We start from the raw sequence: 12,500 nt of genomic DNA, 5'->3' as shown, positions 1-12,500 counted from the left end.
CACATCTTTCCTGAGCGCAGTTCCAATTTTACCGCTTTAGAAACAGCCGAGGACTCCCCTGATATTTGAGATGAAAAGGCATTTTACTATTATTACCACACACACACGCGCACACACACAAAATACATTTGTATGTACAATAAAGCAACTGCCTACAGTCAACGACATAATGCAGAAACAAAAAAGAAGTCAGATGCACAAGCGTCACACACACACACACACACACACACACACACACACACACACACAGACAGAGCAAGAAGCAAATAGAGACATCCACATGGGTTGTGTGTACTTAGCCAAACCTTGTCTGATGCTCAAAAACCACCAACCATGATATGTTTGCATAGGGTGCATGCGATAGCTGCAGGGATGTGTGTATACGTGTGTGTGTGTGTGTGTGTGTGTGTCCCTTCAGTGACCCTCTCTCTGCTGGAAGACATAAAAGGAGCCAGAGGTTTGATTTCACTCTTTCCCTCCATCTCTCCTTCTTCCTCTTCTTTCTCTCGTGCTCCACTTCTCCTTCTTTTGCCACATCCTCTTCCTTTTTTGTATTCTTCCAAATCCCTGCTTCCTCCCCTCCAACTCTCTCCCCTCCCTCCCTCCCTCCCTCCCTCCTTTCCTCTCCTGTCCTCCACCCCCCCCCCCCCTCTGCCTGTGAAGTCCTATTTGTTAGAACAGACAGCAGGTTAGCATTAAATATACATGGGGATTGTCAGCCGGTGGCGAACACAAAGGCAGCTAGGCGAGCCCCAGTGGAATCCGAGCCCGGGCCCAGGCAGCCAGGCTGGGGGAGCATGGGGCCGCCACTGTCCCGAGGGCCCCCGGCCGCCACCAACCCACCTCCCACCACACACACACACACACACACACACACACACACACACACACACACACACACACACACACACACACACACACACACACACACACACACACACACACACACACACACACACACACACACACACACACACACAAACAGGTTAGAAACCAGAGAGGGGGTCAGAGAGACTAGTACACACACAGATGCTCGAGTATGCAGAGTGTGTACGAGTGTGTGCGAACACACACTTTGCCCGTGCCAACCCCCTCAACTCGCTCACCCACACATCTGTCGTCCGCAGGGGCGCAGGGTGACGTACAAGCTGAAGCCCCCTTGTGTATCCTCCCTCTTTTCTCTCCCTCCCTCCCTCTCACCCAGATGCACACAGAATACTGAATGTGGATGTATTACAGAGAGGCCTCGCGTCTCCAAAGACAAACACGCACGCAAACAGAACATTTCCTCTTAGTTATTTATAAGAAGCCGACAGACAGACATACACGGCCGCCATTTTATTCGAATTCTGCCGAGAACGGCAAGTGGAAATCGCTCTGGAGTCATCAGCTTCAATTACGGCGACTTAAAATGGCCGCACACATAAACACCCCAAAAACATCTGATGGTATTTAAAAGTAATGTTACGCATAATCCAGTCCTTCTCAGTTGTGTGATAGAAGCATAACTAATTTGGTAATGTACAGTGTTAGATTAATAATCCTGTAGTTCCACAGATGTGTCGCTCAGACGGAAGCCAAAATAGACGTGGAGACGGTTTTGATGAAAATAAAAATAAAAATCCAGGCTAATGTGAAATCATCAACAATCAAATCAGTTTCCATTATTAGTTTTAAATTCATGTATGTATATTTTAACTGAGATTCTTTACTTATCTTGGAAATGTATGCTTTTCACATCAGAAGATTTTAATATACAGGGAAAATAAACTTTTCCGTGCATAAAAAAGGCGGTACCAGTTCTCACCTGTCGTGATGCAGTAGTACGTCTCGTGCGGCGAGACGTGGTGGATGCGGTGGTGCTTCCGCGGCAACACCAGGTGCCAGTCCTGGAGGAGCGTGACCCAGCGCGGGAGGCCGAAGTAGGAGTGGCTCCACTTGTGAATTTGATTGGTCAGCGTCACGAAAACGGCCAGGGCGAACACGTAGCAGTCCCAGGGATAGGACGCGGCCAAGGCCTCTGGAAGGTGAAAAGGAACCAGACAGAAGAAAGTAAAGTTGCGATGAAAGCCATGGAACTGTTTGGTATTATAAGGAGGGGCCGGCGCGAAGGCATCGCACTCCCACAGAGAGGATGCTGGCAGGGGCCTCGGAGAGACGCAGAGGCCGAGGGGGGAGGATGAGAAGAAGGGATGGAGAAAGATGGGGGAAGAGTGGAAGCACGGGGAGAGGAGAGGAGAGGAGAGGAGAGGAGAGGAGGAAAAGATGAAGATAAAAAAAGTAGGATGAAGCACAGAGCAAATGTAGATGTAGCTGAGCTGAAGTCTTCCACACGACTCGCTCTTGTTATTGGAGTGTTTCTGTCGGCAGGACTTACAGCTGTCCGCCCTCATCCCTCGTTCTCCCCCTCTCTCTGGTTAAAACAGCGATCTCTCGACCCCGGTTCAAGTGCGAACATGACAGTTGGAGATGTCACCTCCCTGCGTTCAGCTCCCCCCCCCCCCCCCCCCCCAACACACCTCAAAGTCTCCGTCTTTGTCTGGTGACCGCTCGACACCGCGAGACGCTTGACATGACAGGTTTAGATGTCATCGTACCGCTACCTGACCCTCGGCTGCCACCGGCCCCCTGCCCTCTCTCGCCTGCCTCTCTTCCCGATGCACTCTCACCTTCTGTCGCAAACTCTTAGCGGCGACCTCTCGAGCTGCGGACATGACAGGTGTAGATGTCGCCGCATCTCTGCCCGTCACCGCCTCGCGGCCCCTTGACTCCCTGCGGCGCAGGACATGACAGGTGTGGATGTCACCTACAAGTGGTCCTTGCCACCGTCATCTCCCCTCCTAATCTTTCCTTTCCTCGCGCCTTGTTCACTGATCCCTCCTGTGGCAGAGCAACTGACCTGAGCATGTTTCCCCTCCATTCCTCTCTGCTTTCGAATTTGTTCCATTTAGTCCATTTGTATCGCAATTCTCACTTTGTTTTCCTTGTCACTTCCTTGCAGACTGCGGTTCACACTTCACGACTTGCTGTCTCATGATGGAGAGTCCTGCCATCGTTGTGATTTCATACTACACGATCTTTCACCAAGAGGAACTCCTGACGACGCTGATTCGTGCAGTGTTGCATGTTAAAGTTAATTGGAAAAATCTTTCAATAAAGCTGCAAACTGGATTAACGGGATTTTAGAGGCAATACAGACCTTAATACTTTAGGGATTTAAAACTCTAACAGTTTATAGTTATCTTTTGATCTTTTTATAGTAGCAAAAGAAAGATCTGGGGTAATGGTTCATACAATTTTTTTTGTTGTTTTTTTAATCTAAATATTGTAAGTTTTATTTCAGCAAACGGAAAAAAGAGATCAGGATTTTGGGCAATGTTTAAGATTAGTTATACAGTTTTAAGATCATAATTTTCAGGTTGAAGCAGTAGAATAGAGGCTGCTGCTGTATTTCAATGTTAATTCCTTATTGATGGCGGATCAGTTTGTCTTTACATAGTTCATTCTGATCAGTTTGATTGCATAGGGTTACAGTCACTTCAGAGACGCTCCATCAGAAAAGGCATGTGAGCGGATTGACCCCACAACTCTGACGTGAACCCGGGTAACTGGTGTCAACTCCTCTCCGCTCCGCTCCGTCCGTCCGTCACCTTTCGGCCCGAGCTGTGGTGCGGACACGGAAGGTGGAGGAGATGTCACCTTCTCGATAACAGGCTGCTCCCGCTGATCTTCCTCCTCCGGCGCCTCCCCCCTCATGACCCGCACGCGTAAGGTCAGTGCATCGGGGGGAAAAAAAGAAGAAGAATTGCCCTGTGATGTCCCATGTTCACTTCACTTCACTACCAAAGATTGTCAGACCGTTTTGTCGTTGACCTTCTAAAAAGTCCTCACATCCACGCTCAGCTGTACGCAGCGTGTCCGTGAGCAAACTGTCAGTGGTGATGGTTGGGAAGCCGCAGTGAGGGATCACTGTGCCACGCACGAACTGCGTCTGGGGGTGCAGCTCAGGTGTTACATCCCAGAGTGTCTCACCCACAGGCGACAATAACGTGACTGAGAAAGTACGATCACACAGGATACGTCACTGTCGCAACAGCAGCTCTTGCTCCTCTTACTTCTCTCTTCCTTCAGAGACGTGTGTGTGTGTGTCTGTGTGTGTGTGTGTGTGTGTGTGTGTGTGTGTGTGTGTGTGTGTGTGTGTGTGTGTGTGTGTGTGTGTGCGTGCGTGCGTGCGCTACCTGGCGTGTACGTGAGAAACTTGATGGCCATGTGAGCGAGCGGCAGGACGGGGATCATACAGTTGTCACCGTTGGTTTCAATGAAGTCGTGGCGAGTGATGGCGGTGGGATCGATGTGGTGCTCCCTGAACGGTCGGATAAACGCCTGCAAGGAGAGGACAGAGAAGAAAACTTACGCTAAACATAGAACTGACTTTAAAAAAATAGTACATTTGTTTACAAAGCTCTTAACGGTGTTGCCCGTCATCATATCGCAGATCTCCTGGGTTCAGTTGTTCAGATGTAATCTGAAATCTCAAAACAAATCCCTCTCAGCCAATTATATTGTTTAGACATGAGATTCTTTTGAATTCAACATTGCAAAAGACACAAAATGACACTTGAACACCTTAACTTCGATGTTTTAAATGAGGAGAATGAGTGGTCTTCGTTAAAATTGCAACAAAAAAAAAAGAAGGTGAAGGATTTATCTGCTTAATTTAGATTCACTTCAAATCAGAACACAAAAGAGACACTGGGAAAGCATTGTTTACAAACCTTATACAAATACAGATCAAATGCGAAACACACACACACACACACACACACACACACAGGGACTCAGGGGCGCCCAGCATCCCGCGCAACCCCAGAGCTCATATCCAGCATCCTAATAAACCGCAGAACAGCGGTCGACTCGCACAAACACACACACATACACATAAATGACCCCGGCACAAACTCAAAACATGAATGTGAGCATCAAACACACGCGCGCACACACGCACGCACACATAGTTGCAAACCCCACTTGCACTGTGCAGAGGCAGACACCTGTCTGTGAGAGCATGGGGGTCTCAAATGAAAGACTGAATCTGAATATCTCAAGCGCGGAAGAGGAAGAAAAAAACAGAACCACACATAAAGGATAAAGGTAATTTATTTCTCTGTGGAAAAAGGGAGGCTTGCATCTTTAGTGCTACAGTGTGCATGTGTCCCTGTGTGTGTGTGTGCGTGTCCCTGTGTGTGTGTGCGTGTCCCTGTGTGTGTGTGCGTGTCCCTGTGTGTGTGTGCGCACAGCCGCGGACACATCAGCGTGAAAACTCATTATTGTCGCGTCGGCCGTTCGGGCCAATTACAACACGCCACATCTGCAAACGTCGTCGGTAGGTGCCACTGCAAACGCGCAGAAACTATCTTTTGACAACTTCGCCATCGTGTGCCCTTCTCCGTTCCTATCTGCCTCTCCCCAGTCAACCCCCGCCCCCCCCCCCCCCTCGCCACAGCCCTCAGCCAGATGAAAGGCCGGCTAAGCCGCGGAGGTCGTGCCGAGCGGGGCGGCGTCGGCGCTCCCGGCTAACGGCAGGCCACCGGTCGCTGCGTGCCCTCTAATCCCACACCGTTTAGCGGCCCGCCTCGCACGGCATTCGTTAATCACCGGCTCACATCGCCCATCGCCCCAGCAACCAGCGCCGTCCCACTGGCTGGACAGACACGCCCTTCCACCCCCTTCTTTTTGATTTTATGTCCTCCCGACCTTTTTACTGTATTTTTCATCTCACTTCATCTCGGTTTCCCTTCTCCTCAGCCCCCTCTTTTTTTGCGGACAAGTCTTTCCATCCGTGCTTCTTTCTCGCTGTCAATTCCCCTGTTGGCCTTTTTACGAAAGAGACCGGTCGTTCAAGTCATCCAATTAACTCTGTGTCGATGCTCCAATCAGCCCCATTAGACAGTTGCCTCGAAAGAGACACGTCCAATAAGGACGCAGCTTGTGAGGAAAGAGACACAAGGAGAAGAAGAATGGCTGAGTGAAGGAGAGAACAGAGCTTTAAACATATACCCCTTAACTGTTAAGAGCATCTGGCAGATTTCAACGTGAATCGAGCGTCATTGGGAACTAATGAGCGTGACTCAAGTCGTCAAAGTGGTGTCATTAGAGGCCTGCGAAATCCTTGTTGAGTCAATTAAAGTTCAACGACACGATGACGACAAAAAAAAAAAAGGGAACAGCATGGCTCGGAGCCTCGCTGAGGAATAGTTCCCAACGCCACTGGGAGAACCAAATGCACTTTTTTTTGTTTTTAGAGAAGGCTGCAGTTTTAGCAGAGCGGAGAGAAAAGGGCGTTTTTTTTGGTAGATTCAAATCAAAGCAAATCTTTGTTGTGCAATTTCTAATGAAGGGCATTAACAATATGCTGTATGTTATAATTTTCTAGTTTGATGGCAACAAAAAACAACATTTTGGGAGTTTTTATTTACTGAATATTGTCATTTGTTTCAATGATTTTAATGTACAGGATCTTTAGGTAGGTGGGAATATTTCACACCAGAGCTTTGTGTTTAAGAAAATCAATTTAATTTTGAAGGAATAACGCTAATGCATCATAATTCGAATCATCTCAGATGATCTGTTGAAGAGCAGGAGGGGAAATCGATGGTTACGTTTCAGGAAGATGTCCAGACTTCAGTGCACGTCTGAAAGCAGCTGTTCACTGAACTAACCGAGGTATTAAAAGGAAGAAAAAGGTTCCCTGGCTAGAATCCAACCTGAGATTTCATTAAATGTTGCCACTCAGGTTGTCCCTTATACAGTATTAAAAATGCAGATAGAAAAATGGAAAACATAACATTATCTGTGACCTTGGCTGCAAAACTGTCCTGCAGACTTTGACAGAGAGGAGAAGCAGTTTGCAGTGGCAGCTGTTGCTGCTCCGTGGCCTTCAGCTCCTGGAGATGTTATTCATGCTCCTATGACAGCAGACCCTTACGACTGTTAGGTATCTCTCGTTTATGTGGAATTTGTGGCGGGCAGGAGTCCATATGTGCATACAATATGCGTATGCATTACAGCTGCAACATCTAATAATCGATTAGTAACCAACTACTACTACTATTAATCGCCAACTATTTGAATGAATCGGTTCTAGTAGTTTTTATGAAATAAAGAGTCATAATTCTCTGATTTCAGCTTCTTACATGAGAATATTTTCTGGTTTCTTTGCTCCTCTGTGACAGTAAACTGAATATAATTGGTGTGTGAACAAAACAAAACTTCGCCTTGAGGTTTTGGGGAAACACGATCCACAGTTTTTCACCAAATTATGACATTTTATGGAGCAAACAACTAATCGATTAATCGAGAAATTAATCAACAGATTAATCGCTACGAAAACAATCGTTAGTTGCAGCCCTAGTCTACATTACACGTCATCTATAGGGCGACAACGACGAACGGAGCGGAAGGTTAGGACGGTCACATGTAGAGCTGCAACTAAAAAGTATTTGAATTTTCGGTTAATTTGTCAATTATTTTCTCGATTGTTGTTTGGTCCATAAAATGGTGAAAAATGTTGATCGTGTTTCCCGAAACTCCAACATGATGTTTTGTTTTGTCCACACACCAAAGATATTTAGTTCACTGTCACAGAGGAGCAAAGAAACCAGAAAATATTTACGTTTAAGAAGCTGAAATCAGAGAATTATGACTCTTGAACCGATTAATCGAATATCAAAATAGTTGCAGAATTTATTGTTGCAGCTCTAGTCACATGTGCACACATGCCACGGACATATACACAAGCAGCAGGAAAGAAACAAGTAAATGACAAAACAAACAAATAACGAAGAAGAAGAAAAAAAATGGCTTTGAATGTTTGATCCGTCTTTATGACGGCCACCACCATGAGCCTCAGGTGTTCTGTCATTGTGCTCGTCTTTGATATTCAAACTAACCTTAACTGGGAGCACAGGCCTGCTTTATTCTCAGTCTCCAAACCCACACAGACACAAAAACCACTGAGGTGTACGCCTTGTTTTTGGTCTCCCTACACACACACACTTTATTTTCCACCAGCCCCACTGTCCTCCCTCTGTTCTCCGCAAAGGTCCATTCTTCTCTTGCAGTTAAAGTCTTTATTAGAAGTCTCCTACAGTGTCCGACACACCATGCAAATCTGTGACTGCCGCTGTGCTTTTGGTCCCGGTAACTACCCCTGAACCTCAGTAAATTCCACATCATAAATAAACATCAAATCACATAGTGCCTTCAGCAAACACAAAAAAATAAAGTAACACAGGGGCTCAACACAAAGCATTGTGTGTTTTTTTCCGAATCAGACGATAGTGCGTGTGTGTAGAGAAAAGTGTTGCTATCTAAATAATAATGCTTGCAGACAAAAACACGTTAGATTCACGAAGGATGAATTCAACATTACAGCCAAGTCAAAAGAGGATGACATCATCAACCAATAGAATTCATCACAATAAACTGTCAATAATATATCTGGGGCCAATTAGCAATAAATCAAAATTAAAGGAATAGATCCATGAATTTTCAGTTTCACTTTCTTCAACATTTTTCTGCATTTTTGTAAATTTTTCAGGGAATAATGCACAGATGGCGGTCTTCCACGATCTAGGACTAAGGTTCATCACAAATAAATTAATTAGTTTGTCAAACAACTCCTGAACTAGAGAATCATAGGATTGTTCTGTCGTCACAGCTCAACTCTTCATGTACAGTATCGGAGATGAAAATGAGCAACCTGTTTTGCATTTAAAAACAGTCAGGGATAATTTCTTAAGGAAAAAAAAACAAGACTTTACAAACATTATAAAAATGTGAGAGTCAAAAGCCTGGATTACAGGCATCATCTATTTTAGAGTTATTTAAGGCAACTCTAACACAACACTATCATGTATAATAAAGGTCTGCCTTGTAATAATAAGAATTTGTATGACATTACACGAGTTTAAATGACTCAACACTTTTAGAATTAGGATGAATATTTTCCTGCGAATCGGAGAGTGGTCTCAGACTCTTTGGCTTTACTGTATATAACTTTCAATAAGGAGCATTTGTAAAAAACAAATAAAAAATTAAAAACAAATGAATAAATAAGAATTAATTAAATAATGAATTAACTTCTGACCTGAATTTCAATATTATTAATCAAACCTGGATAAAACATCGCTTCAGCTATAAAAGGTGTTCTTAAGATCTCAAAACACAACAGCTCGAACATTTCAACTCCTTAATTATCTATGAATATTTCATACACAGAAGAAATAGAGGAAACACACACACAAACACCTACACACACACACTGAATCCTGATCTCATTAATCAAAACAAAGTTCACGTGAACCAATCTGCATGCTGCACCTGATCACACCGATTTTAATTGGCTGAAATGAGGACGACCTTTACTCTAATTGGCTGTGGAGAAACGTGTGTGCATTAATGTAGGTGATGTGTTCTAATGCAAAAAGACACACACACACATCCACACACACCCACACACATACATACTCTACATACATATGTATGTGCATACTCATCTTCCTGCCCTGTATGGTGCCAGGCTGTGGAGGTTCAAGGTGAGACCACTCACAGCGTGAGTCCATGTGTGTGTGTGTGCGTGTGTGCGTGTGTGCGTGTGTGTGTGCGTGTGTCGTCTGCATTTGGGAGTGTGGACATTACGGTCTCAGGAGAGAGGAGACGACACTGGTACAGTACAATAACCATCTCTCCTGACTATGACTTACTGTTCATTCAAATGTTTTTAAGGACTTGAGCTATTGGTTGACTATAAGCTTTTTTAATATAAGTAGCAGACAGAAATTACCACTGTTTGTCTGGAAAGTGAAGAATAAACTTTTCAGCGGTGTAAAAAAAATAAATACTTGACTGTATTGGATCTTAAAACACAGGACTGGAAAAAGTGAAACTTTTTCCAACAGATACACTTAAAGTGAACTCACTTTCATAATAAAATACACTTTCTTTAATTTATGAATTTTATCAATCAATATTGGATACTGTAGAATAACAGTATGAAATCACGTCATGATTTAGTTTGATGCTGAGTGTCTATTTTTCTTGTATTGTTATTTTAACTTCTGATATCTGTCAAGCGCATTGTAACATTATGAGTCTCTAAGACTCTATAGGGCATTTTTTTGTGGTGGTAGTCAAGGTTTTATGATTTGAAGACTAATTTTATTAATTTTTTCATATACACATATGATCCACAAATGTGAAAAAATATAATTTTTTTTATAACTTATCTTGACAGAGGGAACTTTTGTCAACATATTCAAAGGCTGAACAGTTACTTGACACCAGCACAGTAGACACTGTTACTGTTACATTAGCCACAAACTGTCTACATGATTTCTGGTGCTGTTATCTATAAGCAAATGAAGTTGTGGCCAACCAGGGAATTCGGGGGGAAACTGAGAATTTACTTTTTGGTGAATTGAAGAAATGACAACAGGCTGTTAAATGCAGCCGGACAGCGTGTCTGTGTGTGTGTGTGTGTGTGTGTGTCAGTGTGTTTTTGTTTGCTCACCTTGCCAAGAACAGGGATGTCCACAGATCCCCAGGTGTCCGCCCCCCAGTGTACCATCCCCGACGCAAAGTCTGCCGTCACTATTCCTAGGACTGGCAGAAAAACAGAGTAACAAGGGAGAAAATACATATGCTATTATTAGATGTGTAAAGCAAAGACCAAAACTAAAATTTACAAAACATGTAGAAAAATAAATAATGTGGACTGTAACAATAACAAACTGTGTAATATTTATAAAAAAAACCCACATCTATAGATAAGTAACTTTCGAATAGAAAACGTGATCAGTCGTTTTAAGGTGATATCTCTATCTTAATATGCTGATGTTGCCACCACCCAGGTCTTTCCGACTGACGGCTCACCGATGCCGACGACGATCTTGTGGATGTGCGCGGTGGAGAAGTGGAGGAGGAGGAAGGAGAGGTTGACGATGAAGAGGAAGAGGCACAGAACCACACACACCCACTCCTGGAGCCGCTTACCTGGAGAAGACAGAGGACACAAAACTTATATTTATCTTAGGCATCGCTGGAGAGGAGGAGGAGGAGGAGGAGGGAGAGGAGGAGGAAGAGGAAGAGGAGAGGACAGAAGAGGAGAGGAGGGAGGAAGTTGAGAGTTCTTGGCTCTGAGGTGTTGCATTAAATAACTGGGTGAGGTCCCTGCAACCACTGGGAGAACAAGTCGCTTCTAATCGGGGTCAAGGGCCCATTCAGTGTGTGTGTGTGTGTGTGTGTTAATACGTAATCAGTCAGATGAAGACAAGTGTATTCCAGTCTGCGGGGTCACGACCTCTCATATGTGAAACACCAACGCTGACGAAGCACCAAGCCCGCATTGGCGCACGCACACACACACACACACACACACACACACACACACACACACACACACACACACACACACACACACACACACACACACACACACACACACACACACACACACACACACACACACACACACACACACACACACACACACACACACACACACACACACACACACACACGGACTGTTTCAGGTGGCAGGTAGGCAGGCGGCCTCTGCAGGGACGAGCCAAACTCACAGGTCAGCAGTACGAAGTGACAGACGGAGGGAGATGGACGAACTCAAACTGCCCGTACTCTTTTTTCACACTTCAGCGATATGAAGAGAGAGAGAGAGAGAGTAGAGCTGAGCTGCGAGGGTCAGGCTCGAAACCTTTCAGCTTCACATCGCTGACGATTAGAGATACTGAATTATTGAAAATCACACACACACACAACAGATCCTGCTCTTCCCTCCTCTATTCTTTTCCCGGTGTCTTTAGTCTTCATGAGCTTCCATTTCCTTTGGTTCGTTCGGACTTCACAAAAGGCACAAATATAAAACACCACCTTTACGTTTTTGTCACTTTCTTTTTTGTTCTTTGTCTTTCCTCCTCTCTCCTCCAGTCTAATGTGCCTTTGAAACATTAATGTGTTCAGATCCTAATGTATCACATAGCATTAGCAAGCCTATAAGATATTCATGACAGTTTTTCTTTAATAAAGCACACAGGCCCAGCGAGTAGCGCGTGCGCCTATAGACTCGGCGCGTCGATGAATATGCCATCGGCCTCTCCGAAGGCACGGGCCCGAAGTGGCCACGGGAGATTTTAAATATGTGATTATGGATATTTCCCGAATCATCAGACGTGACCCTTCACCTTCTAAAAATAGACGATAGAGAGAGACGGGTGATTCGGGAGTGGACCGAAGTTCAGCCTCGGAAAATTAGTTTTGACTTTGCTCCTCGGTGATGTTGTGAAAAACAGTTATTGATTGTGCTACGGAAAGTAGTTGGAGAAGACAAAGTATGAAGTATTTCTGTTTCATATTTATTTTTCCGAAGCTGTGATCCAAAAATAGCCCAAAACAGGTAGCCAGTTAATTCTTGTTTTTTAAAGGAA

General features: G+C 44.7%; 1 protein-coding gene across 2 annotated transcripts in view; it reads right to left on the bottom strand.

Moving 5' to 3' along the window:
- si:ch211-212o1.2 (uncharacterized protein LOC492735 homolog) overlaps positions 1-12,500 on the bottom strand; it is a 28,162-nt gene that overhangs the window by 2,625 nt on the left and 13,037 nt on the right. For both annotated transcript variants that reach the window (XM_035642880.2, XM_047333396.1), the window contains 4 exons: positions 10,933-11,052; positions 10,571-10,662; positions 4,239-4,383; positions 1,808-2,020 (listed from right to left, as the gene is read on the bottom strand). In XM_035642880.2, coding sequence (XP_035498773.1) covers positions 1,808-2,020; positions 4,239-4,383; positions 10,571-10,662; positions 10,933-11,052 — 570 coding nt within the window. The remainder of the gene's footprint in view (positions 1-1,807; positions 2,021-4,238; positions 4,384-10,570; positions 10,663-10,932; positions 11,053-12,500) is intronic.

The sequence above is a fragment of the Scophthalmus maximus genome, chromosome 7 (assembly GCF_022379125.1).
Source record: "Scophthalmus maximus strain ysfricsl-2021 chromosome 7, ASM2237912v1, whole genome shotgun sequence".
Lineage (NCBI taxonomy): Eukaryota > Metazoa > Chordata > Actinopteri > Pleuronectiformes > Scophthalmidae > Scophthalmus > Scophthalmus maximus.
Note: the sequence above shows the minus strand (reverse complement) of the source record. Positions and strands in the feature narration are given on the sequence as shown.